Source organism: Pseudopodoces humilis, chromosome 2 (assembly GCF_049639895.1).
Source record: "Pseudopodoces humilis isolate 2021_Gansu_Grassland_sample_001 chromosome 2, ASM4963989v1, whole genome shotgun sequence".
Lineage (NCBI taxonomy): Eukaryota > Metazoa > Chordata > Aves > Passeriformes > Paridae > Pseudopodoces > Pseudopodoces humilis.
In genome coordinates, this window is record NC_142201.1 from 60829613 (window position 1) to 60857372 (window position 27760).

General features: G+C 42.9%; 1 protein-coding gene across 2 annotated transcripts in view; it reads right to left on the reverse strand.

Annotated features, from left to right (window-relative positions):
• Nucleotides 1–8732: 8732 nt before the first annotated feature.
• Nucleotides 8733–27760, reverse strand: part of LCP1 (lymphocyte cytosolic protein 1) — a 48364-nt gene continuing 29336 nt past the window's right edge. For both annotated transcript variants that reach the window (XM_088051974.1, XM_005516370.3), the window contains exons 3-16: nt 27574–27725; nt 26830–26959; nt 25422–25554; nt 24734–24815; nt 22500–22665; nt 19298–19440; nt 17153–17248; nt 16440–16635; nt 16197–16275; nt 15887–16001; nt 14870–15003; nt 13784–13907; nt 11589–11713; nt 8733–10207 (exon numbers count right to left, since the gene is read on the reverse strand). In XM_088051974.1, the coding sequence (XP_087908100.1) occupies nt 10075–10207; nt 11589–11713; nt 13784–13907; nt 14870–15003; nt 15887–16001; nt 16197–16275; nt 16440–16635; nt 17153–17248; nt 19298–19440; nt 22500–22665; nt 24734–24815; nt 25422–25554; nt 26830–26959; nt 27574–27725 (1808 nt within the window). In that variant the 3' untranslated portion in view covers nt 8733–10074. The remainder of the gene's footprint in view (nt 10208–11588; nt 11714–13783; nt 13908–14869; nt 15004–15886; nt 16002–16196; nt 16276–16439; nt 16636–17152; nt 17249–19297; nt 19441–22499; nt 22666–24733; nt 24816–25421; nt 25555–26829; nt 26960–27573; nt 27726–27760) is intronic.

Sequence of the window (27760 nt, forward strand, 5' to 3'; positions counted from 1 at the left end):
AGCCAAATGCAATAGGAAATCTGAGGGTTCAGGCCCCACATTATTGATTTTAAAAATGTTATTTAAAGAGTAGTTAAAATTTAATACTGCCTCTCACTTCAACCCCAAGCTCCTGGTGGCTAAGTCAATATGACAGAGCTCTCTGGGGAGGTGCTGCTCATATTGATGTCGTCCACATACAAGAGGATAAAATATATTTTGGACATTTTCATATTGACAAATCACTTTTTCATCTCAGCCTTTTATTTTATTGCAGCTATGAACAACAGACATAAGAACACCAAGCACAAAGCTTTTGTAATCCTCAAATATTTGTGGAGGTCCAACAGTGTGCTGTGCATCCAGCTCTCTTATAAGACATCACAGCCAAGCATGAATCTGGTTCAAAGCAGTGGGAATGAGGTTAAGTCCAAACAGAAAAATTCTGAACAGGAAAGCTTCTTTTCCTGGCTTTTGATAGCAGAGAAAACAAGGAGCAAGTGAGACATATGTTTTTTTGGTGCTTTGACATCCATGCATTTTCCTTATGGATGTCATAAGGGTTACTTTTCAAGAAAAAGTGCAAGTGACTCTTCATCTCATTATTATTAATTTTTGAATGTCCCCAAGATTAGCTTCCCATATCTCTATCCACTGTTATCCATACAGGACATGCTGAAAAGCTGTGTGAATTTGGCATATCCAGAATAGATGATCTGCATCTCTGTTCCGTGCTTGAACAGCAAATGCAAACTTGACTAAGACACAACTTATTATCCTGGTTTGAGTCCTCTTCCAGAGGGAATTCATTCCAGAAAAGGACTGAGGAGTGGATCAATATATATGTAATGGAGACACCAGGGAGCTAAGACTTGGATGTGAATGGGGGAACTAAATTATTTGATGCTGTAGGTGTAGCTTATGGTTATAGCTATACCCTAGGTGAAAAAATGCCTGGGAGCAAGCCCTGGAGCTAAGGTTAAGTAATGCAGACTAGATTGCATAGACTAGATTGCATCCATGAACTCCTCTAGAACAGCTCTGGAGTGGTTCAGATGAAAGCCAGTTCTCCACCTAAGCAGGCAGCCAGGCCTTTGGAAGTCAAACACAGCCCTGGGTTTATTTTTTGTTTTAATTGTTTCAGAAGGGCAGCCCTATCCTAAGAAGCCAGACAGCTGAGTTTTAGGTGACTAAAGTCAACAGAGGTGAATCATGCTCCCCAGTGAGTATGCTTGGGTTAATGTCTCTGTGAAAATACACCAACATTGAAAATCATCAAACTGGAGTTGTGCACAAACCAGACACCAAAAGGAAAGGCAAAGAAAGGCTCATGGGAAGTGAAACCACTGATGCCTCACCTAGACATTTTAGTTCTTATTTTATTTTTTCTAGATATTGTTCAAGCAAATAGGAAGTTCTGATAAGCTACAGATGCCATTCCCAGCAAGGGTAGTGGTCAGCACTCTGCCAGAAGGGTTGATTTTTAAACCAGTGGTTCAGATGCTCTTTCCTCACACAGGCAAAAGGAACCTGTGAAAGAAAAATAAAAGACAGAAGACAAAACTTGCTCATCCAGACACTCCTTCATGTGGAAATGTTTCATGCACAGATATGAAAAAGATTTGATCTGCTGAGCTAGGTTCAACAGAAGAGATTGAAAAGCTAATGGAGTTGGGTTTATCTTATTGAAGAAAAGGAAAGGATCATCTCTCTACATGTCTTAGGGTGTTAGTTAAGTTGAAAAAGGGAGCACCACCTTCTGGTGTCTACCTGAGAAGAAAGTTTTAGACAAACATTTTTTAGTGTTGGTAGCTTTTCCTAGATTCTATGGTTTATTGCAGAGACTGTTCACACAGTGTTTTAAAGCTACTGATTTCCTACTTGCTTTTTGGTTTCTGGAATGCAGAGAAAATATTTCATACAGAAAAAGAAGGAAAAAAAGGTGTTTGAGGAAACTCTACCCACAGCAGTATATCTTTTAATAACCTTTGAAGACCTCTGAGAACCTGGGAAGTATTTCCCAGATTATCTGGGAAGAAAAATGAAGTCTTAAAAAAACACTGTGAAGGGCAACTCTAAAAAAAATTGAATTAATAAAAAAAATCATTTTGAGAATTTTAACTGTTGCTTTATTTTTTCTAAGGCATTTTAATTATTTTATTGAAAATTAACTTGCATTTCTACAGTCTGTTTTTAAACCTGGAGGAAATAAGATTGAATTTAGAAACTGTTGTAAGGTGAGGTTTTAGTTGAATTTGAGAAGATTTGAAATCCTCCCTTCTTGAACAAATTAATTTATTTCTCTGATTGGGAAATTTATCAAAACTGATCATTTCCACCAACCCTTTTTGCTTCTGCTGAGTCAGCACTCCCTGGTGAAGAGCTGCTTGGTCAAAAATTCTTTCAAAGATTTTGCTGCACTTGGATTAATTGTTCCTTCTCCACTGGGTAGTCCATGGGCTATGCTGACCTGATACTTGCAAGTCTGCCATAGCAAAATGTTGCCATAGCAAATATGATCAGAGGCCTTGTATTAATGGGGAGCAATTTCAGTTGTGTTGGTTTGTGTTAACTTTTAGGGTAGCTTTGGGAGATGCACAGGCTTTCATTTAAAGAGGGATGAGCAGGTCTTAGTTTTTAGAGCAGATAATAAACAAAGTGTTCTCTTGATTTCTTTGTTGAAAATTATGCATCTGGGAATTAGGACTGGCAATATATATAGCCTTCTGATGCCATTATTATATTGGTTTAAAAAAATGTAATCACACTTTAAAGGCAGTTCTAAAGAGATGTCTTCACTCTTTTGGCTGGATGCCATCTCTCCTCTGCACATTCATGTGTAGTAACACCAGTATCCCCTGGAAAGAGACTGGGTGTTGTATCTCAGCCAGACCAGGCTCTGGCACATCTTTGTGTGGTGGTTTAAGATGTCAGTGCCCAAAATGGTGGCAGCAGAAGAGACCCATGTCTCTGCTAAGTCAGGGTATCTGTCATTGCTCAAGACCCCTCAGCACACACTGGGATGCTGGGCTGTGCCTGGTCATCATGCTGGGCTCTTGCAGGCTGCTCGTTTTGGTGAAAGAGAGACAGACCCTGGAAACCCGTCAGATAAAACAAGTCAAAAGAAAAGCTTCTTGAGCCACTGCAGTCACAACAGGTCTTGAGCAGTTGCAGCAATGGCCCTGAGTAATCACCAGTGACTCCCATAAGTGTCACCCCTGGTTTTCAGCAGCCCAAGTGTCACAAGATTTCCTTTACATGCAACTGTGACCTAAGTGCGGCTGTCCTCTTTGATCCTGGGGCTTGCACAGTATCCAGCAGCAAGATTTTAAATAACAAGTCTCATTAAGGTTCTCAGATCTGAGTCTGTATTTCAGTGTGTGCAAAAGCCCACACTAGGCTACTGCTGTCTGTAACAGTAAACCTGTTAACAAGCACTCAGAAGGGGCAGGAGGAGCAGAGGTCAGCTGTTATCAACAGCCACATCCCTCAGATCCTTTTCCTTGTTTGTGATTAGCATTGTCTGTTATGGTTTTGATCCTCCAGAATCCTCTTGTTTCCAGTTAATCAGAGAGTCCCTCCAGGGGTGGGTAATCGTGCTGATGCATCCGTGTGACACAAGCAGCATATAAAAGCCAAGTGAGTCTGTGCTGTCCTTACTGGCTCTTTAAATTCAGATTCAAATGCAAAATAATCTCATGAAAATTGCTGATAGGCTCTTGCCATTTTTCCGGCGCATTATCCCTACTGACAAGGCCAAAGGTAACCAGTGAGCATCCTTCCCACGTGAGGCAGAAGATGACTAAAATCTAACTAAACTCTGATCTCTGTTGCTCACTGTGAGATGCAGCTGAGTGCTGTTGCTCATGAGCCACACAAGGATGCAATTAGTGTAACAGCTCTTTATTATGAATGTGGCAGAACAGAATTAGAACTCAATTTACAAGTCCCCCTTTCAAACCCATTCAGCCGTTAAGGCTGCATCATCTTTCAGTTTTCCAAGGCATATAATTGATAAATGATTTCTCCCTGCACACCTCAGCTCCTCATCTTTATTCATGAACCAATTAATCTCTGTAGGACACTACGATCATTTGCATACATGGCCAATGTCACCAACCTCTGTTATTTCATTCAGGAAACAATTTTGCAGCCCATGAAACCACCAGGAGGGGAAAATCTGGGCTACGTCTAAATTTCTGTGGTTCTGGCATTTCTCCCTCACATCATTCTCAAATATAAAAATCAGATGCTGGTTGTGCTAGAAAATGATGGATTAACCTGGGAGGAAACAGACCTCAGCAGTATGTTTCAATCATGGCTGAGAGGTGTGAGCAGAGGCTGAAAATACACGTTTCCCTGGCATTTTTTGAGGACTTGGTTGTGCCAACCTATTTTATTTATTAATTATTTTCTTTTACCCTCTTTTGCTAGCTCTCCTGGGTTAGAAGAGAGAAAGCTGCTCTAGTGTATGCACGATTTGGGGTAAATGGGGAGGTATCTGTACTGTTTAAACACTTTCTTCATGAGCTCTGCTTCCTGAAGGTCTGTTATAAACTACCACCCAAACAACGTTGTCCAAGTGACTCATGTTTTCTCTTTGCCAGTACACATTGACTTATTTGCCTTATTTGTCTTAACAAGGAGCACTTGCAAAGCAAGTTTTATATTGGTAAGCAGAGGATATCAAAGAGAGTCCCAGGAGCACTCCAAGCAGAACTTCTGAGCACTTGGGGAAGGTGTCTAAGTGCCACCTACAGAGAGCACACTTTGGCCACATTGCACGTGAGTGGATGCACACCTGTCTCCCTCTCCATGTACAAAGGTTATGTGTGCACATATCCAGAATGCAATTAGCCCAGGGTAGTGATGTGTTCTGCCTGTCTCTGGCTGGATCAACAGAATTTTCTTTCTTCTTTGTACTCCTTGCACTTGCTCACATTTCTTGCTCAGCATTTGGCAGAGATTAGAAGTGGACCCTTCCTTTGGGCTTTTGGAGAATGCTGGGACCTGTTTGAAAGATGCCAGAGCCTGTTTAAGGATGTTGGTGACAAGAAACCCCATAGAACAAAGGTCCTGCCCTCTTTCATTCACCCCTCTCAGCTGGTGTGGTCCCCACCACCATCAGTCTGTGCAAGCAGATCCACACTGCAGAGACACCCATCACTGCTCAGAATCTGGCTCCAACAGCAAATTTGGGAAATTTCTACAAATTTGGAAATTTTCTAGAGGCATTTGACTGATATGCAAGATATGATCACTACATGGACAGCATTGCCCCAGGTAGGCTTGACAAGCATTATGGGACACTATGGCCATGTTTCCCTAATTGTGATTTGACATCCAGAAACAGTGATGCCTGGTGGGCAGGGCCTGCGTCATCCTCAGGAAGTATGGGAAATAAAACAGAGAGCACAATGGAACAGATAAAGAAGCCTTATCTTAGGCCTAATCAAACCATGGGGGAGACAGACACAGATAACTGCTCCCTGGGGTAGAAGTGACCCAGAAATATGTTGTGAAACTTTGTAATGATTACCAGGGTATTGATGTCATGAAGAATGTGTAACCAATGGGAAATTGTTAACAAAAATAGGACCCTATATAAGTGCCATACGAGTAAAACCCTATAAAAATGCCTTGTATACTCAATAAAATTGGCTTCCGATCTCGTCTCAGATGTCCCCATCTCTCAATTGCTGATAAGGAATCTCTATTTTCCCTGCTGTGGCTGATTGAGCCTTTCACTGGCACGTTGCTTAACCACAGGATGGTTTCACTGACACCCAAACATACACAGGCCTTGAGGAGAAGGCATGGCAAGGCTGATGCTCTGAAGTCTTTCAGACATGCAGGTTGTTCTGCTCCAGGGCTGCAAAATCAAGGGAGGGTGCATTGCTGAGGGGTTGGTCAGAGTTTCTCCTCACCTCAGTGACAAATGGACGTACTCTGAGGTGCTCCGTTTGTTTATCTGCAGTGAAGAACGAGGACAGCTCCTCAAAGGTGCTGGGCTTAAGTGGCTGAGCAGCCTGAAGGAAAATGCTCCCAAATTCTTATCAAGTCTATTCTTCATGTGGTGGGGGAGGCTGCCAGAAGTGGGAGAAGACAGAGAGCTGACTCTGAGCAACTCAGCATATGGGTTTGCAAGATCAGAGGCACCAGGATCCATTTCTCCATCAAGCTGAAAGCAGAAATCACTGGTACTTGCGGTAGGACCAGTGCTGCTCATGTGCTCTTTGCAGCCAGCTGACAGAGACAGGGTCCTATTTTCCAAGAAGAAGCCAGATCAAACCTGCTGCTCATTTAGGCAGCAGTGGACACCAAGACCTGCAGTTTGTCATTAGGCTCATAATAGAATTAAGCTGTGCTCAGAAGGACAAGTTAAGGTTAGGTTAGGGTTTTGGTTCAGTCCCAGTTCTGTAGGAAATAGAAACAACCTTATCTCTACAAGAGCACAGCAGCCAGCCATACTGCTTGCTGTCCCCTTTCTAAGGCTAGAACAGATGATTTCTAGCAACGGTAGATGATTTACAAGAAGGTGTAAAATCCTCATCATACACCTAATTATGCTTTACTACTCTGTGGGGGGACATTTCCTTCTAAGTCCAGCTGGTGATCAGACTGTACCCTGAGGCACGTGGATTGATTGCCCTCGTGGTTTCTTCCTCCTAGTTAGTCTAAATGCTGATGCTTTATTTTTATTCGTGTGAATATCTAAACCTTTTTGAAGCATTGAAAATTATGATTAATTGTGCAATGAAAATCAATAATGGAAGTGCTTACAAAGCCAGCTTCATTTGGGAGTGAATCCCAAAGACAGCTGCTTTCTCTAAGAGGGATGGAAAAAGTTCGAGGAAAGCAAGAGCAAAAAATTCCGGATCCTGGTTGGTATTTTTGGTGATGCTTGTCATAGGCTTAACCCCTTCAGCATCTGCTGAGAGAGACCTTTATTACACGCTGCTATTACCAGTTTATGAAAGCAAAACCTTAAGTTCATCAAATAAATAAGAATACTCGATTAAACAGAAATGCACTGAAAAGTGAAAATATTTATACTCCTGTACCAGAACGCAGCTATTCCCACACCCTGGGGGCCGTGACAGATTCGTTTTTCAAGTGAGGTTCTGAAGGTCTGGTAGGCATTTACTGTGGTATCCCTGCCAGCAGCATCACTCCCTTTGGTGCGCTGGCGAGCGCTGGCTCTGTGCCGAGAGTTCCGTATCCATTTTTTCCTCCGTTTCCCAGAGGATGGCGGTGCTGGCGCTCCTGGCTGCCAGTGTCGGGAGCCGGGGGTGCGCTGAGTGCCATCTCGTGGTTAGCTGTCCCTGCTGCAGAGCTGCGGGCTCCCAAAAGCAGCCCGCGGGCAGAGCGCTGCTAACGCGGGGGCTGCGTGCCAGGGTGCTCCGGCAATGGGATGCTGAGGAGGAGGAGGAAAAACGGCCCCTTTCACAAAACATGATTCAAATGACACCGTACATCACCTGGCTCCTCTCCAGAGCCTGAGGCAGAGGCAGCTTTCAGTCTCCAGAGCCCCTGAAGTCCTACGCCTTGCCTAGTCGCATCATGTATGGAAGCCTCCTCTCTCTGCCGATCTCAGCAGACTCCACTAAAATCCTACCCCTGTGCAAAAAAGCTGAGCTACTAAGAGCTGGTGAATGGAAAATGCCTGAAAATACCTTCTGCTCTCTAGGGATAGCAAACACCTACATTCATTTGGGGTCAAGGGAAAAACCGTCCTTCTCACCCTGGTTCTGCTGCCATTTCCAATCTGTCATCTACTTCATCCTTCATGACTGCCCCTGAGTCTGGGGTGAGACATCTCCCTGAAACAAGGATCCTGAGGCAGGGCTGTCTTCAGGCAGGATTACCCAGTCCTTTCAGATCTACACCATTTATCCAACAAAAAATAGCCCCTTCATTTTGCAAATGCACACACACGCATGCGACTCACACAATACATGGTCATCCCGCCTGAGAGAAGCTCTGCAGTCACAGGTTCCTCTCTCTGGCTTACCTCTGAAGGACTCCCAAGTCAATCACAAGGGGAGAGGAACTGCCTTTTCAGTGCCACCCCTCTTCTCTGGCAACAGGAGGTCCTACACCTGAAGAGAGGAGGAGTGCTATTGGGACCATAACCCCCCCTTCCTGGGCAATGAGCTGGGATGACACCTCCACTGTATAACACTTTGGAGGTTCTCCTCCTCTGCCAGCACTGGGAAATACTGGGACCAGGCAGAATGGGTTTTAGGATCCTGTACTTTTCCCATCCTGTATTAAATTCTTAGGAGGAACAGGGCAGTCAGATCTGATCAGGAACAAGATCTGGCTGTTCCTGCAGGAACAATGCAGCGTATTTGAGGTGTTAGGGCTGGGTTGGACTCGATGATCTTGAAGGTCTTCCTTCAAGACTTCCAACCTAGTGATTCTGTGGTATTTGTATTGCAGAATGCTTAAAGAAGCAAAATTTATGGGTACCTGGGGAAAGGAAGAGGATGTTGGGCAGTGCACCAAATGGGGAAATCATACTGGAAGTCCAGCCAGAACACTGTCCCATCTTTGGCAGTGTCTCCGAGTGCCATTTTCAGAAATGGCCTAGGAAATAATTCTTTCCATTCTCTGCAATCTGTGGTTTCAATAACAATACAGAAGACACATTCTCAGTGAGCCCACAGATTATTTTTACCTCTGTCCCCATTTCAGCTCTATTACACACACCGACTAGTACATCCACTACTAAAAGCAAGGACTACACATTTGGCTTTATAGAACATTTTATTTGGAGAGACTTCTCATGTCATAGAATATTGGTTCTTTGTTAAGGCAATTTTGAAGGGCAGGAGGAAAGGGAGGGGGAGAGAGAGAGAACTGAGACTGTGTCAACGGGATTGCATTAAGGCAAAATTCCCTCCTTCTGCATTTCACCACAGTAAAATTCACATAAAGGCCAGTAAATGTCTCGTGCCAAAGAAGAGATTCAGTGCAAATATATCCCACTGACAATCCATAGACAGGGCCAGGTCCTCAACTGAGGCAAATTTACAGTGCCTTGTTAGCTGCAAAGCAAAGCTGATTTAGCTCTGTTGAGGATCCCAGGCTGGGTTCAGGGGAGCATTTTAGTACGTGTTTCTTATGCTAGCACAGGTATAAAAGCTCTCCTGAATCAGAGCTGCAGCCCCTCGAGTGCAAGTCTGTGAAGTTAACAGAGTTGAATTTTTATTGTCTACATAAATATGTCATTCTGCATCCCTTTGTTCACTTCTCATTGTATTGCTACTAACTGAGTACATTCCCTTAGTTTCTTTAACATGGTTTTCATTTCTATCATGCTTTGCAATCTTTTTAAAGTGTATTATGACATAAAAATGAATTATCCCTTGGAGAATGTTTGTTGCAAAGGTTCCAGAGTTCGGGTGTTCTTGGAGGACCAGGCTGCAGTATGTTTTTTTTTTTTGGTGAGCAGTAATATTATCTGTGAGTAATGCCATGGATGGCAGAGGCATAATTTGCAGGGAAAAGTACTGCTCACTTTACATACCAGCAACACATCACAGACACCAAACACTTCTTTCTTTCCACAAGAATTTCCTCAGAGGATCCTACCATTCCAAAAATACAGTCACTACTACTTGCATTGGCTTGAGGGAACCTCCTTTGTTATCCCAGGTGCAAACTGAAGGTAAATATGGCAGAAATGCTAAGAAAAGCGTGACGACATTTTCAGGCAGAGGCAGAGTATAACATTTCATAGTCCTAAAAGCTGTCTGTCACTGGATGACCTCCCACAGAAAACCCTGGTGTCCATTAATGAAAAGATATGCTTAGGCCTCAGTGGTGAAAACTTGTTTAGGAATATGAAATGGCTATAGCTAGCAAAGTGGAAAATAAGGCAAAAAAATCAAGCACATATTACTGTTCAAAACAAAGTATTTCCTGGCTACACAAGAATACATGACCTCTGTATGACCTGGAACCGTGTATAACATTCATGCCTTAAAAGCATGAGCACCCTGCATATTTCTTTGATACAGAGAAGAGCATCCAGTTTAAAGGAATCTAAAGGGAGAATAACAGACATCAGTGCGAGTCCTTTGTGCTTTAAACTTTCTTCATGCCTTTTCCCATAAGGCAAGCAAACACTGTCATGACCATTTTGGGTTTTACTTCAACCAGATCTTCTGGGAGGGCATAGACTCTTGCTCCAATTTTTCTTGCCATAGAGATGGCATATCTGCATTGCAGGGGTGGAAAAAAAGAGGAAAAAATTAAGACAGAAATTAGTGCAGTAGCGTTATTTTTCCCCCTGTTAAGTGTTTTGCATGATCAATACCAGAATGGGTTTCATTGATTCACCAAAGTTAAACTTTTCTATAGGAATGTATGAGACAGGTTCATAAAGAACTACATTTCTAATAAAAGGCAGAGTGCATCTCCTGATGGTTGCAGCTCTGCAGGATGGGAGACTGCAGGTCAGATCCTGGTACAATACATTTAATCTTCCATTCCTTGAAAGACTATCCTCACAATCAGCCATTCTGGTCTTGCTCCCCCCCAGTCTCTGAGACTTAAACTTTGCACATAAACAAACTTGCAAGGATGGAAGCAGAAGGCTGATGTCAGTGGAGCTCAGTGCTGCTGGAAATCAACATTTGGGGACACATACCCAGAATGTGCAAGTTGACATTCCCATCTCCCTGCTCAGAGCCACTGGCTGTTCTCCAGTGGGTTTGTCTCTTCTATTTTTTCATTAAAAAGAGCTAGAAAAGCCCAGGTTCTTCCCACTTCAGAATACATACATTTGTGAAATTTTCCCCCAAATGCAGAGAAGCATTGGGAGCATGGGGGAATAGGGGTGGAAAATGAGGAAAAGAACAGCAGAGGAATGAAGAAATAAAGTACAGAGAAAAGAACATATAGGATTGCAAGAAAAGAAAGAGAACAAATGTTAGGAAATGGAAGGGGGAAGAGTGGGAAAAGTCTTTACAAAAATAATGGCAGCTCTGGTTGCTTTACAGTCATCTTTTTCTCCTTTGTAGTTACTGCACAGAAAAGGAGAAGTTAAGCTGATGATCAGATCAGAAGGTGATCTGTGTAACTCTGAAAGGAGAGGGAGATGCCCCCAGAATTGACTCTCTGCTAGGAAATCATTTGCATTCAGGGAAAAAAATCAATATCCACATCTACAGAACCAGTTTTTCATGTATGAATCCTGTCCTCCCCTTTCTCTCTTAAATATGCCTGTGTTCCACCTGTAGGTGACTAAAGAGCTATCATGACCTCTAATCCCTGTTTTCCATGCCTCACTATTGTTGGCATTGTTCCCTGATCTCTGAAAGAATTTTAATTTTAATATGAGAAAATAGGAGCTTATGAAACCAAGTGATTTCAATCCTTTCAAGGGATTTATAAAGCAGGAACTATAACATTACACACTCCATTTCCATTGATAGTCATTTCACTACCTAACTCCCAGCTTTCATGCTTCTAACTTGGGTGGTATTTCTCACATGAAGTTGTACCAGATGAGAATGACAGCAGAGCAGTTTCCAAAGACAGAGTTAGGCAAGCCTGAGCATGTAACTCATGCTAAATGCTACTTGGCAGAAACATACTTAGCATTATTTAGTTTCTCCTCATCATTCAGATCCTCTGTTTTCAAGAGGTCATACTTGATTGACCCTGGTTGAATGGCATCAATGAGATCCAGGACTGGCATGCTGGTGCTGATTTTGCTATCCTGCATGGATGAAAAAGAAAATTAGATGCAAGATCAGGATGACAGAACTCCCAGAAAGCCAGAGTCTAGACTCAAGAGCAATGAACAGTTCAGTCAAATACCATTTAGATCTTCACAAAGGGCTGCTTAGAGTAATTTTTCATCTAAGGCAGACTAAGAACTCTTTCAAGGATTTTTTTTTTTTCCCCCCAAGGGATGAAACATCATAGAATCGATTAGGTTGGAAAATATTTTTATGATCAAGTCCACCCTTAATCTAGCACTTCCCAGTCCACCACTAAATCATGTCCCTAAGCATCACAACTACACATTTTTTAAACCCTCCAGTAATGGTGACTCACTTCACTAGACAGCCTGTTCCAGGGCTTGACAACCCTTTGAGGGCAGAGAAACTTCCCCTAATATCCAATCTAAACTTCCCCTGGCTATTTCCAAACTCAAGACCATTTCCTCCTATCGTGTCACTTGTTACCTGGGAGAAGAGACTGATCCCCCCCCGTCTGCTCCCTTCTTTCAGGCAATTGTAGGGAGTGATGAGGTCTCCCCTATGCCTCCTTTCCTTGAGGCTAAACACCCCCAGCTCCCTCAGCTGCTCCTCATAGGATTTATGCTCCAGAGCCTTTCCCAGCTTTGTTGCCTTTTAGGCATGCTCCAGCACCTCAGTGACTTCCCCATGGTGAGGGCCCCGGAACTGGACACGGCATTCAAGATGTGGCCAAGCACAGGGGACAATCCCTGCCCTGCTCCTGCTGGCCACACTGTTGCTGGCACAGGCCAGGATGCCATTTGCCTTCTTGGCTACTTGGGCACGCAGTAGCTGATGTTCAGGTGCTGTTGATCAGCACCCCCAGGTCCTTTGCTGCTGTTCAGCTTTCCAGCCGCTCTTCCCCAAGCCGGTAGCACTGCAGGGGTTGTTGTGACACAAGCGCAGGACCTGGTACTTGGCCTCACTGAACCTCATACAACTGGCCTTGGTCCATCAATCCAGCCTGTCCGGATCCCTCTGCAGAGCCTTCTTGCCTTCCAGCAAATCAACATTCCCATACAACTTGGTGTCCTCTGCAAACTGACTGAGGATGCACTTGATCTGCTTGTCCAGACCATCAATAAAGATTTTAAATGGCCCCAAAACTGAGCCCTGGGAACACCACTGGTGACAGGCTGCCAGCTGGATGTAACTCTGTTCACCACCACTCTCTGGGCTTGGCCATCCAGTTTTTACCCAGCAAATAGTGCACCTGTCCAAGCCATGTGCAGCCAGTTTCTGCAAGAGAAACTGTTGTGGTAAACAGTGTCAAAGGCTTCACTAAAATCCAGGTAGACAACACCCACAGCCTTTCCCTCATCCATGAAGCAGGTCACCTTGTCATAGAATACAATGTCATTAAAGCAAAAGATGGGGTGCAGGGCTAGTGCATTTGCTTCCTGTGGGGAGATGACACTGACAGACACCTCCTGATGGGAGGTGTGGGGGACACCAGCTGTGTGAGTCCTGAACTCATTAGATGAAGTTTGATGGATCTGTTCTTGCCTGGTGCAAACTGCTGATTTATATCCACTGAGTGTTCCCTAGCTTGGGAAGTGTCATAGATACGTGAGCGGAATTGGAAGCACTCTAGAACCGGTCCATCTCTGTGTTTGTATGGTAGCTTGCAAAATAGGGCAAGGTACCCCTGGATGGTACTACCAGGTTATAAATGTACTGCTGTTGTTAATTTTAATAGTGTCATTTGTAATTGCTGTTGATTCATAACCAACAGCACAGCAGCTCTTTCTTAATTCCAGTCATCATTCCTGTCTTCATTTTTGATTTCCCATGTCAAAATGGAATTCAAGGTGTTTCCTGTAGTGTTCACCATATCGTATTTCTATTACTTCTTCACAATAAAGTCACTTGGATAAAATCTGTGTATTTGGACAAGCTTTTAAAAGGGAATGAAAAACAAGCTATGTAGTGAGTTATATAATGATGAGTGTGTGTGTGTATATGCATACCCACATGTATATATCATACACACAAGCACACTGAGTAAGAGATTCCTGAGCAGAGACTTCTGAAAAACCCTGTACCTTGAAACTGGAGATGGTTGAATCCTTCCCAGCCACAGTGAGTGTTTCATTGACCCAGCTGACAATGATTTCATCATTGACCTTCTCTCCACCACCAATGTCTTCAAGGATATTCAGGGTGTACCTTAAGAGGGAAGCCGGGATATTTGCTCAAAGCCTGCTGTAACCTCAGAATTGTCCTGTCTGGGATCATCCCAATGATCTGATGTTCCTCTGCCTCACACACACTCACTGTGCATATGATTTACATATAACACAATAATTAATCTAAGGACTTTAATTCATCCCCCATTCTTTAACCACTGTTTTGGGAATGTTAAAAGTTTTGGTTGCTTAAAATTCCTGCAAGGTCCCTCTTAATGTATTTCATTGTAAATTACTCACTCCCACAGTACTTAAAAAATAAGGTTTTAGAGATAGAAGGGAATCCTTCTGCTCACCTAAGACTGACCTTCTGCATAAAAACAAGCCTGGAGTATTTTGCTTATATGTCAGCATACAGCTTGGAAATATATCCCAAACTGATGGTAAGTAATCACCTCATTCCTATTTTAACTACCTTACCGATAAACCTACACCCTTCTCTATTGTCTGAATTTAGTTTGTATTCAGTTCCTAACTAGTGAGGCTCTTTGTTCTCAGCTATGGCACTCTTAAACACAGAAACATGCACACACAGAGAATTACATTAAAATGGGGAGAGGTGCTGAGTTGTGCCCACTTCAGGGAGAAGCTTACAAAATTTCTGCATCAATTCCTTATTTCTGGTACATTGCCCCCAGTCTCTGATGCAGAGACCTTATAACTTCTTTTCCTCTCTTCTATGCAATAAACATTTCTTCTTGCTATGCAGATAGTGACAATAATAATCTTCTGTATGAGCTGACTGTAATGGCCTTGCCCACAAGATGTACTCTGATCACACACTTAACTAGGAGTGGGCAGAAGGTCACTCTGCCTTGGCCCTGAAGTGCAAACAGACGAGTGAGAAGCCTGTAGAGCCTTCTCAGTGAGAGCATCAGGAAACTACAGCAATGCAAACTGAGCATACCAAAACACTCTGAAGCTCGTGGCTGGCTGACCTACCTTCTCATCAACTGCCAGATTAAGGCCAGCGTGAGGGTACGGTTTCCTTCATTCAGGTCTTGCCCAGCAATGCCAACGAGGGAAAATTTGGCTTGATTCTTTCCCAGTTCCACTGCATAGTTGCAGTTTTCAAGCTGTTAATGGCAGGGTCAATTGGTGTGGTTCAAAAATATTAGAAAAAAAAAAAAAAAAAAGAAAGCAAACAAGACACTGTTACTTTAAATTCTTTGGATCACCCATCCCAGATCCTCCTGGGCAAACAGGAACCTCGGGGCTCTGTGATAAAACAGCTGCTTCACTACCAGTGGGCAAATCCATCCCAAAAATACCATTTTAAGCATTTTAACATAGAAGGAAATGCTATACTTCATTTTCAGGGCCTGAAAAGCAGATTAGCCTGGAAAATAAAAGCGTATGGCTCATGGGTACCTCCAGCATCATGGCACTGCACTGAGACAAAGGATTAGTGTCCCAGACAATATTTTAGATCAGTTGATCGCTCTGGTCTAACTGGATGCAATTACTCATCCAGATAGTTGGGAGAAAGCTTTGTATTTAGCAGCAGCTGTGTGATCGGTTCTTGATGCATCTGATCAAGAATGCTTATCATCACTGTCTTCATTTGATGTGGAGGGCAGTGATCCAGACAGCTGCAATTAAGCTGGTGCCATGCATTTCACAGACCAGATGCGTTACAATCAGTGCCTAAAGCTGTAGCAAAAGGGATCTGCAAATACAGTTTCTAAATACTGATACAAATGCTGTCAAGTCTTTTTACTTAATATTTTTCACCTGTCAACAGAGCGAGTCTAATATATATTTCTTCTTCAGAATGAAAAATTATCCACTGGCAAAGTGGATAATCAAAAATAAATAAAAAAGTCATAAATAAAAATCATTTAAGATGCTGTCCTTGGGACTGGAGAGCAACATGAGTGTCCACATTGCTGTTTGAAACGATATAGGCATTCACTGAGGATAAGGCATCGCTAATGGAGCTATTCTAGCTGTTTGTACCTTCTTCATGTTGCCACCCAGTTTAGGATATGGTGGCTTGTTCACCCTGTTCCAGTCTACTGGCACTTTGATCTTTTCATAGAGTTGGAAGATAACCAAGGCATCTGACAGGTCACTGAAAACAACAAGAAGGATATGTCATTGTCCAAAGAACAGAGGAAAGAAACACAACTATTAGCAGAGGTAAACTTAGTTTCCTGGGAAACACAAAGCAGGATATATTCTTATAGGGCCCAAAAGTTTTTATGCTTTTGCTAACAACTTGCTGGCTCTATTTATCATCTGAAGGAAGTGTAATACCTCATCTTACCTATACAAGTGATTTACACGTGGATTGACGCCAAGGGAGTTCATCCAGTTCCTGAATGTCCTTTCTTCCCTTGTCTCACCTAAAACAACAGACACATCAGTCAAAGGCCCACAGAGCACCACACTTCAGTAAAGTAAGTGTTTTGGAAAGAAACCCCAACTGAATTTACAACTCACTGAACCATGAACAGGAGACACATGAGAAATATCACGGCGCACCGTGCAATATTTGCATTCTCCTGACCTTCAATGGAGCTCCAGTCGATGTCCTGGTTCTCTGGCTTATGCAGGGCAGGGTATTTGTTGAACAAATTGGCGATGAAGGCCAGGTTGAGCTTGGGGTTCCCCCGGACGACGTCGGTGGCGGTGACGAACTGGCGGCAGCCGAGGCGCTCGGCCTGCTGCAGCATGCACTCGGCTCGCTGCACGTCGTCCTTCTCCTGCCCGGGACAAGGGGACATCAGCCTCACCCTGCCCTGGCTCTGCACCCACACCACACCCACCAGGGTCTCCGTGTGGGGATCTAGCTGCTAAGGCAGCTCCTTGATGGATTTGTAGGTGTTCCCATTCCCACTTTTACCTGTGGCGAGTCTGTGTTTTCAAATGGGCTTTGCCTGTGATTCAAACACCTCACCATATTGCTTTTACAGCCATATTCCATATAAAATGTGATGGTTTGATGAAATTCACAGAGAAATGCATTTAAATACACTTGTGACATGCTAGTATTTTATCAGTGTGATTAAATGGTTGCTGAAGTTTCAGAGTTATTATCTAACAAAAACCTAAACACGCAATTTAATTCTTTGGAAGCTTTGATTTCTGAAATACAAGATTGTGTTGCAATGCAAGAAAGAATTTGCTGGTTCTGACATCCCAGTGCAGCGCTGCATTGGCCAGCAAGGCACGTAATGGACAGAAAATATCGGCATTTACTCTAAACTTATCTCATCTTACCCTTAATCCTGACATGTCAATAGTAATAGCTGGAATGCCTTCTTCATCTCCCTTGGGGGCGACTTGGTTCAGCAAATGGTAATAAGCTCTTGAGTCCTGTGACAGACAGAGAAGGGAAGAAAAATTAAAGGGAAGAAAAATTACATCTAAAGCCCAGCCTCTGCATGCCAGTGCTTCCCTGAACAATGTGCCTGCATGCTTCATTTTTATTACATCGATCATTGGGCTACATAATTAAATTAATTAAGCTGGAAGCACTTAGCAGTTCCTACTTTATGCTGTGTTTGCCAGATCTATTTCTTCCCTGAGCCAATATATATATGCTGCAGAGTGCCCAGCACACGAGGCAAAAATGCTGTGTATTGAACTTACAGAAAGGGCAGCAACAAAAAGATATCAGAATTTACTTAATCTGAACATAGAATTAGAGGTAAGAAAATGCATACCTTTATAATGCTGTAGAAGTCAGGCTGCTGAGCATTTAATAAAAGAAAATGCAGAAGGAGAAAGCAGATGTTTAAAGTGGATTTCAAAGCAAGGCTGGAACAGTTGTGGAAGAGAAAGCACAGTTTTCAAGGACAAAAGTTAACACTGACAACAGTATCAGCATTTTTCAGGCAAAAGGGCAGGAACAAGACAAGGATTTAACATGTTGTGTCTTTAATCTTTTGTGAAATAGTACGCTGCTTCCATATGTGGAAAATATTAACTCACTTCAAAAACAGCTCAAAGAACTGAAAATAAAGCAACATGTTAATGTCTAGGGACTTGTCAAACTAACCCAACTGATGCTCTTCAGAATGTAAAGCAGACTACCTGAATTATTTTAAATATTTTACATCTGCATTACTACACACCATATCTAGGAAGTGGTTATTTACAGCAGAAGTGAGGTGGGAGGACAGACTTAGAGAATGTCTGTAAACACTGAAATCTTATAAACATGTGCCTTATTTTCCAACTGTAAACATTGGAATTGGGATTGGAATTGGGATTTCGCTTTCAGTTGTAGATAGGATTTAATCAGTTGCATCGTAGTCTTTTTGGCCAGCACACAGAAAGATGGAAAACACTCCACTCCCTTCCCTTTTTATGGATATTCTTCAGTCACCTCCACCCAGTCAACCAAAAATCTGTTAAAATAAAAATGGTTTTATCAAATGTGACTCTCTAGCTCTCCTGTTGCTTTCCCTGGTGTTTTTTTTCCTGCATTTCAATTAAATGCTTGTGCTTGTGCTTCAGTCCCTAGTGAAGCCTATGACCAGGTACCTCTAGAACAGGATTTTCCCCATGCTGTTCTGGGAGCAGGCAAGACAGGTTGTGGCTGCTGAGGTTGGTGTGCTGGCCAGCCCCTGGCTTTCTTGTAAGCCAGCTCAGGTACCCTCCCTTATACACCCTCTACAGCTCTGGGATGCTGTCTGGGCCTCACACTGGGCTTTAGTGTCTGAAATTCATCAGAGGGCACTACTGAGGCTTAGATACATCTGTCTGGGAACAATGAAGGTCCTACAGAGAAAGCTTTGCTGAAATCTGCACCCATAAGCCCAAGAGGTCCTGGGTATATGAAATAATGCTGCCCAGACTCCAGATCCACCCTTGCAAGTGTCTCCCAGTCTAGCTGCAATCTTTTCAATAGTCCCAGTGAATTAAAACTTGCAGACAACTGCATGCAGGGCTATAGCAAATGTTGGGACAGAGGAGCACATAGCCCAGGTGAAGGAATGATCAAGTGGGGAATTAGAAATGCCCAGTCATCTTTCTCTACATGTCTCAGTAAGGTCCAGGCTTTTCCAAATGAAAGTCAGGTCAAGAGTTATTTAGGGAGATTTGGAAAGGAGAAGAGCAATAGAGGCAAGGAACTGAAAATACAGTGTCCATATGCCCTGTCCAGAGCCAGCAGACATCCCTTTCCCAGCCATCTGGTGTGCAGGAGCTGGCAGTGATGACTGGGAGTCAGGAGGAAGAGGAGGAATACTACTGAGTGCAAAGGTAAGCCCCATGAAAACATTTTATGTACCCAGCTCCATGATCTTGACAGAGCAATCTTAGCTACTTGGAGTGTTTCAGTGCACAGTCCCTGTGTGGAGGGCAGGGTTTTGGGTGCAGAGCTGCTGTTTTGCTTTTGTTGGTCAGTATTTCTCATACCTTGATGTCTGAGCTGAAGTTGTTGACTTTGTTGCATCCTGCATTTTCCAGGTGATAGTTTGCCCATCTCAGCAGCAGGTCCTCTGGAGACAACTTCATCAGATCCTCCAGGCTCTCTCCTTCTCTCAGAAGAGCAATCAAGGCTAAGCAGGAAAAAAAAAAAAAAAAAAATAGCAAAATTAATGAGTGAATACTTGTGAAGGAAAATGTATAACTGTTTTCTCTCTTTTGTATTTTCCTACCTTCATTTCTAAATGCGAGTTGCCAAAATGTTGCGAAAATTCAAACTGGGTTAGCATGGCAGGATGCAGAGAGAAAAAGGGTCTCATCAATAAGGTTGTAATTTGTGTATCTAGTAGTGGATCATATTCAAGTGGGAGACAATTTCAGCGTGGTGTAAGAGCTGCCCATGAGCTATAAAGGTCTGGTCAACCCTCCCTGCAATGAGCAGGGATATCTTCAACTAAATCAGTTTGCTCAGAGCCCCATTTGACATGACTTTGAATGTTTCCAGGAATGGGGCATCTACCACCTCTCTGGGCAACCTCTGCCAGTGTTTCACCCCTTTCATTGCAAAAAAATCCCTCCTCATATCCAGTCTAAATCTACCCTCTTTTGTTTAAAACCATTACCCCTTTTGCTACTGCAACAGGCCCCACTGAAAAATTTGTCATTATCTTTCTCATAAGCCCCTTTATGAGAATACAATTACAATAAGGTCTCCCTGGAACCTTCCCTTTTCCAGGCTGAACAATCTCAGCTCTCTCAGCCTGTCTTCACAGGAGTGCCCCAGCACAGAAAGGGAGCCTTTCTGTGGCCTTCCTCTGGACCCACTCCAACAGGTCCAAGTCTTTCCTGGGCGGAGAAGTGCAGAGCTGGACCCACTGATGCTGAGCACAGGGGCAGGCTTGGAATGAAAATATGAACACAAGCTTTTTGCAGCTTAGATGAAAGAAATCTCAGTGACCGTCACACTGAAACTGGATTCACACAGGCGTTCTGGAATACTTGCACATGACTTCATGGGGTTGTGGGCCAGTAGGGCTAACTCATCTGTCAGTTGAGGAGACACCCTATTGATAAAGAAAAACTGATATTATGTTCATAAGAGGAGGAACAGGCAGGATGGGAGGATTGAGCCTTGAAAATGCAGTGTTCCATGGACCATGAAAGGCTTTAGGACTAGTTTTGAAAAGAAGAACGGACACAGAAACTAATTATTAATGTGGTAAAAAGAGAGAGTGTGTTACGTTGCTCTGATTTTCTTCCAGTATCTTTTGTCAGTCCTTGAAAGAATTATGGATTGGCCATGAAAAGGAAACAGTGGAGACATAACAGAACTGGAGTTAAACAGATAATTTGATGTAGGATACAATGGGATTACACTGGACATAGGGGGTAATAGAAGCATTTGAAAATAGACAGAATTCTATGAAGAGAACGGTGTTGACACTGAGAGAAGGCTGGAAGAAGGATTCTTTTGTGGTTGATTGTGGATTGATTTTTGGATTAATGTTTTCTCCCTTTTTTTGATATCAATTACCTTGGCACAAATACTTGCAATATGCTAAAAATGTGAAGATGATAGTGGCTAGGTGACATAGTCAATAGAGAGGATGGTCAGGAAATCAGACAGAGTGAACTAGATGACAGTAATAAAAATGGAATGCATTTTAATAGTGCCATGTTCAAAGACATTCACTGGGGAATTCATATGAATAACTGCTATTAGCTAAAAGCTTATATGAATGAAGGATGAGAACTTGAGTGTATTAGATGTCTTCCAAGCTACTCTGAGCCACCATTTGATATGACATAGGGAAAATCCAACATGATATTAAGTGCATCCCAGGTAATTCCCATAGAGGTTGGGATGTATTACTGCCTTGAAATCATGTGCTCATGAAAGCTCATTGGAAATATAGGATCCCAAGTTCAAGAAAGTGAGTTTTACCTGAAACAGCTGTAGAGAAGGGCTGTGAGGGAAAGAGAGAACCTGAAAAGAAATCAGAATTCTCTTGGCTTGTCTAGTCTTAGATGAAGTCTTAGATGAGAAGTGAAGGAGAAAATACCATAAAGGGAAAAAAATAGCAAATAAGCAGGGCAACACTGCCTACAAAGGAATGGGAACTGGTGGCTCTGGCTACGAAAGGGACAGAACTGTGAAGGTGATGAATGAAGGTAATACCTGCACAGAAACTGGAGAAAAGAAGTGTCAGTGTTGGATGAGGGACTACTACCCAGAGGCATGGGAACAAAGCAGCGAGATGAGATGCTGTGTGGACTGCAGGTGCACGCACAGCCTTCATGATGAAGCTACTTCATGGAGAATTTTGGCATTGGTGAGACACACCTGGAATGCTGTGTCCAGTTTCTGTCTCCCCAATATAAAAGAGATATTGACAAACTGCAGTGAGTTTAGTGGAAGGACACAAAAACGGAGTTTGGATGGAAGTGTGTGATATAAGGGAAGAGGAAACTGGGATTGTTTAGCCTGGAAAGAGATTTGAGAGGGGAGCAAGTATTGTCTTCAACCATTACAGAGGGGCCAGATCTGAATTATTCCAGTATGCACGTGAAAAGGATGAGGAGCTGTGGACACAAGGCACCAGAAGGGAAATTCCAACTAGATTCCAACTAGAAAAAAAAATTCAGAGCAAGAGTGGTTGGGATCTGGAACAGGCTGCCCAGAAAACACTGGAAAAGACCCTAAGCAGCCTCATCTGACCTTAAGATGTTATACATAAGATGTTGTACTGCTGAAAGCAGGTAGCTGGATGGCTGAGTCAGATCTCCAAGTGCACCTCCACAGGTTCCTTCCAGCCTAAAATATTCTATGATTCTATAATTATGATTTCACAAAGAAAGATGTTCGGCAATCAAGAGCAAGAAGGAGCCAAACTTCCTGAATGCAGATTCTCTTATCCCAGATTTAGTGCCAAAACACCAATATTCTTGGATGTAGACCACCATTCCTCACCCAACGCGTATGAAAAGGCTCTGAACACACAACTCTACATAAAACCTTGGACTTTTGAGTGCTGAAACTTGTGAAAAGCAAGGAAACTTAGACCAGTCATGAAAACAGACAACAAATACTTGAAGAAAAAAATTAAAATCAATTTTTTTTTTTTTTAAGAGCTTTATCCTGAAGACTCTGCAGTGATAACAGAGGAGCACTGAAAGGAAAAGCCACACATACCTTCATTCCTGCTGATCTCTATGTCGGCAAAGAGCCCAATTTTGATGACTTGCCATAAAAGACCCAGAACCAGGTAAGGTTTCCCTTCTTTTAAGTCTTCAGCTCCAATGTTAACAACATGGCACCCAATGGCTGAAGCAGAGTTCAGGGCCAGGTTCAGATTTTCCTAGGGAAAGAGGAGAACTTCTGAATGATGCAGAACTTGAGAGCTGAGACTACAGGAAGGTATCACAACCAAAACGAGTGAAATCTGCAGGCAGCTTCACTGTAAATGCATTTAAGTACACAGAACCATGTCTTTGCTGAGGCAGAGCTCCAGCTCTGGGTGCTCTGGGTGCTCACCAGAGTGGAATACAAGGACAGAACCACCTCCCTTGACCTGCTGGTCACAGTTCTTCTGATGTAGCCCAGGATACATGTCTGGCCACAGGGGGCAGGGGAATGAAGACGCTCCTGGGGATTACAGGCAGATTCTGGGTCTCAACACAAAGACAGAAAGGACCTCTTTTTGGCAGAGGTGGAAAATGTCATGTCACAAAGCACTGGAGCTCAGAGCATACATCTACAATCACAGTGGTGTCCTGGCTCAATCCTGGTTACCAGGGCCAGGCTCTCCCTGGAGCTAATGCTTAAGCTCAGGCTCAAGTACAGACATAGTTTCAGCATGGGGCAAACTCTCCTCTGCTCAGTCCTGCACACAAAGGAGCTACAACCCCATCAACTGGCAGATATTCCAGGCTCACCTCTCCCTAAGCACACTGCAAAAGCTCTGATACCTAAGGTACAAGTAAGTTGCTAGCTGGCAGTGTTTGCAAAGAGCACGCTGTTCCAGGAGTCAGTATGAATACACCTGATGAGTTTTTAGCCTTGCAGTTCAGTCAAGGTCAGAACTGGTAATATCTGGACATTTTCTTTTTGAGCTTTGGAACACGGACTCCTGGTTTGGGAGTGTGCAGAGGAAGCTGAGGGATTCAGTGATTCACAGTGACAGGCAGAAATAAAACTGGTATTTCAGAAACATTATGTTCCTTTGCCATTTCCTGTCCATTTAAAAGAAAGGGAATAAGAAAACCTGATCCTCAGGTCTACGCTATGCTAAAAGGTGGCTTTGTAAACAGAGGGCAAGCAAAGCAGGCAAAGAAGCCTGGAAAATATAATTTATCACACAGATTGGCAATTTCTCACATGAATTTCAGCACTGCTGTCATGACAGGGAGATCTGATTAGATACAAAATGCAGAGAGAGACATAGTGTAAATTTTCAAAAGCTAGAAAAACTGGAACATTTTGAATTAATTACCTTTTCTCCAGCAGACAGCTGTAAAAGGGTTAAGTTAAAGTGGAAGCTATATTGATCAAATCATGTCTATGTGTGACAGGGATTGATCTGAGCTGCATCATTAAGTTATGCTGCTGAGCAAAACGATTAGAACTGAAAAATGAGGTATACAGCATAAAAATCCAATTTAATGGCTTCTGAGCTTCCTTGAGTCTGGCTAATGCTCCATCAAATCAGAGTAGCTGAGGGCTAAACTGGGTGAGGTTCATATCTATTCCATATATCTATTTATACTCTGTACCAGGTACATAGATGTTGTTCATATAAATATATCTCTCTACATACTGCTGTGTGAGAAACACAATAAACTTTAAGTAGTGAAAATTAACGCCCTTTTTGTCCATTTTAAAAATTATATACATGTGCATGTGATAGAAATAAAGGAGGGATTCCTTACTTAAGGTGAAATACGGGCTTGTAAAAGGCATGCAACAGCAATGGTCCGATTTCAGGCATGTTGCCCTGGTACTTCCAGGGTCACAGTTAATATTTTGGTGAGGAAATCAGACTGCAACAGCAGCAGCTGTGAGTTCAAGTCCATTGTCATGCCTTAAAAGAGGGATTCAGTCTTCTGAGAGCTACTCCAACTGCGACTGGTCGTTGTGTTATTTCTGTATTGTATTATTTCTGTGCTCTTGCATTCATATGACATCTACCACAGAAGTATCTAAAGTTCTGATCTGGTGAGTATTATTTGTTGCGTTTGGTTAGTCAGGTTGCTCATTTATTTGGAAAGAAATGTAAATATTAGTCTTTATATGTGTTTTTATAGCATGGACCTGAGCATCTCACTGTGCCACAAACAAATCTGCCTGGCAGAACCAGCCTTTCTTCTAATTGATTTCAGGAAAGCATCCTAAGGGGAAAAGCAAAGAATTTTGTTGTGTTTTTGTACCTGTATTGTGAAGGGCGTGAGTTTCTTTTTGTTGATTGTTCTCTCATCAATGGTATCTGGCACTGAAAAGTTGATCATCTTACTGGAAATAAAAGAAAAATATAACAAGATGTAAGAAATACACTAAGCTATGTGCGCACAAAATACAGGTATAGCTTTTGTCTCTACATTGCAGGATAAGTCTGAGAGCTGGAGAGTTTCTTAACAAAAATAGATAATCACCCTCTGCTTCTACATATATACACAGAGGCACACACTCAATACTTAAGCACTTATTTTGGCCTACATACAGATTGTACTGTAGGTGTGAGGCCAAGAATGCCACAAGGTGAAGTTGTGTGAGAAGTTTATTGTGCAGAAAATGTCTGTGGAAGCACTCACTATTTTGTGCCGCTTTGTATGAAACACCAAAAGTCCTTGGGCAAAAATAAAACCAAGCAGCTCCTCAAATTTCACTGACTTCATCTAATTGTAAGTGTCTAGAGGCAAGGAAAAATTCTCATTAAGCATGAAATATGCTTTATATTTTTTGAAGACAAAAGAAGCACAAAAACCCTAGTATTATCAAGGCCCCGAGTCTGCAAATGCTCCTGAGCTTAATGTAAATTCAGCAGCTTCTGTTTAAACAGAAATGTGAGTTTTTGCAGACTCATGGTTCCCGTTTGTGAGAAAGAAAGGTATTATTTACCAAAGCACTATGCCATCACCGACCGCCTGGAAGAGGTCATCTGTTTCTGGATTCATTGGCACCACGTGCTTGCAGTCAGGGTCCTTCTCAAGGGCTTTGTTAATCCAGTTTACAAAGGCATATTTTTCTTCCTCTGTGGACACAACATCAAATCCATCAGTTTACCGTGCAGTACCTCTACCATCATTTTACTTACAAAGTCAGAACTCCTGGGGGAGCCTCTCCCACCAGTGTGACTGATCAACAAAACCCTGCATGGAAGAGGCTCTCAGGAGACAAGCAAATGAGCTGGGGACAGCAATGGGCTTGAGCTGGTAAATACTCCTTCAACACCCCTTATCACTCACTGGGGTCATGAGGGCAGGCATATTACTGAGACTGGTAACAAAGTCCATGTGGTTCAAACGTGTGGTGCAGATGTTAAATTCTGCAAGGACTTGTCGCTAAAGGACATGAAATGATTCACACAAACACCTCTCAGTGTCAGAACAGGAAAAAGGAAACTTCATTCTCTGGCTCCAGTATTATAGATCCTTGACAATGACCAGGGATTGGATAATTAAGTTACCACCTTCCCAAGCACACTGGTCATGTGAAACGTCCATCAAAAGACATTTCTTAGAAGGAATGTGATAAACAACTTATGTTTATAGAAATTTCATGGGAAAGTAACTAAAACTGTGAGAACATTATCAGAAGGCTCTAAGTTTCAGGGCGACAAGGAGTCATTTGTGCTTTCACCGTAATTTGAATGCATTGTTGTACTAATCTGCCAAATAGAAATCCCACATAACTTCAGACAATTCCCTATTGTACATTACACCCTCTTCATGTGGAATATCTAGAAAAGCCTGGCCAGGATTGGGCTCTGGCAAAGAGCATTCAGAGGGTAATGGGCAGATGTGCCTGTAGCTCAACGGGGCTGAAGCACAGCTAGCCTGTCTGTACCAGCAGCAGCTCCCATGGCTCTCAGTAGCTCAGAGGAAGTGCCCTCTGGGATAAAGGTGGATGGAGTCCTTGGAAGCATCCTCTGTTCTCCCTTCCCCAGAGAGAGTCAGTCCCTCACTCTTGCCCCTGCAGAAGATAGCCAAGGGTAGGACCTCCTCCCTGTGGAACTGCTTCAGAGTGGGCTGTGCCCAGGAGGCAACAAAAGCAACCAGCTCGGAGAAACAGGCTGGAGAAAAGCCCTGATGGGGTTGTGCCCTCCATGGGAAAAAGTCAGGAACTACCTGGTTGCAAGGGGAGGTTACAGAACGAGTGCCTGATAAAATGTACAAGGAAATGGGTTATCAGCAGCAGGGAAGCTGTGCCTTGCCTCCCTGGTGAGCAGGGGCAGCGGTGGGCAGGTGTTTGTGCTGCTGCAGCTGTGGCTCACTTGCTGCTATCAGTGTGGGACAGCTGCACCTACCTGAATAGGAGTGTTGTGTGCCAGCACTGGACTGCTCTGATGTCCCACCGATAGCACAGATCCCCTCCTTCTTGTTGATTTGCTTTCGGAATGACTTCGCAACGTCATCACTCTTCAGGTCTTGGAAAATCTTTCAAGCATGAGAGAGTGTTTTAGAATTTTGGACAATTGAACAAAGCTAAAACAGTGAACTCCTTGGCCAGGAGACACATTCTCTCTGCTTCATAAATAGAGAAGGGCAGCTAGAGTATTTTCAGTGGGTTTCTATGTACAGTCTGTGTATCTGCTGAGGTACAACAAGATTATACTCAGCTTTTATGCTTTCAAATCAGGGAACAAAGATCAGCTAAGTAGCAAAAATGTTACTCTGCAGCAGACCAATTTGGGTTTGAAGAAATAGCAAGTAAAAACCTACTTCTCCATCCCAAGGGAAATTCCACTATTTTAGCATTTGCTTTTAACCCAGTTCAGACCAGAAAAAAAAGGTTTTTGATTAAAAAATGTCCCATGAAGTTTTCAGTTTTGATCTGCTTACACATTTTGTAATCATCTAGCCAGAACATCATCTTTTTGTGTGTATAACATAAAACTTTATCTTGCTGCACCAACCAAACTTTCTGCTTTCAACTTTTCTGGTGAAGAGACTCATTGGATTAATGAGGTGCTCATGAGACCCTGTGTTTGTGCCTCTGCCGTGCCCTGTGGATCACCTTGAGTGATTGAAATAAATAACATCTTACTTACTGAAATAAATTCATCAAAACTGATCCTGCCATTCCCTGTGGTTGTCAGACTCTGAATGAGCTCTCTGGCTTTATATCCTGGGAGAGGGAGATTGGCAGCCTTCAACACCTCTGTTAAATCACTGGTATCAATGAAGCCATTCCCGCTGATATCTGCAAAGATTAAAGCAAAGTTTTGCATTCTATGT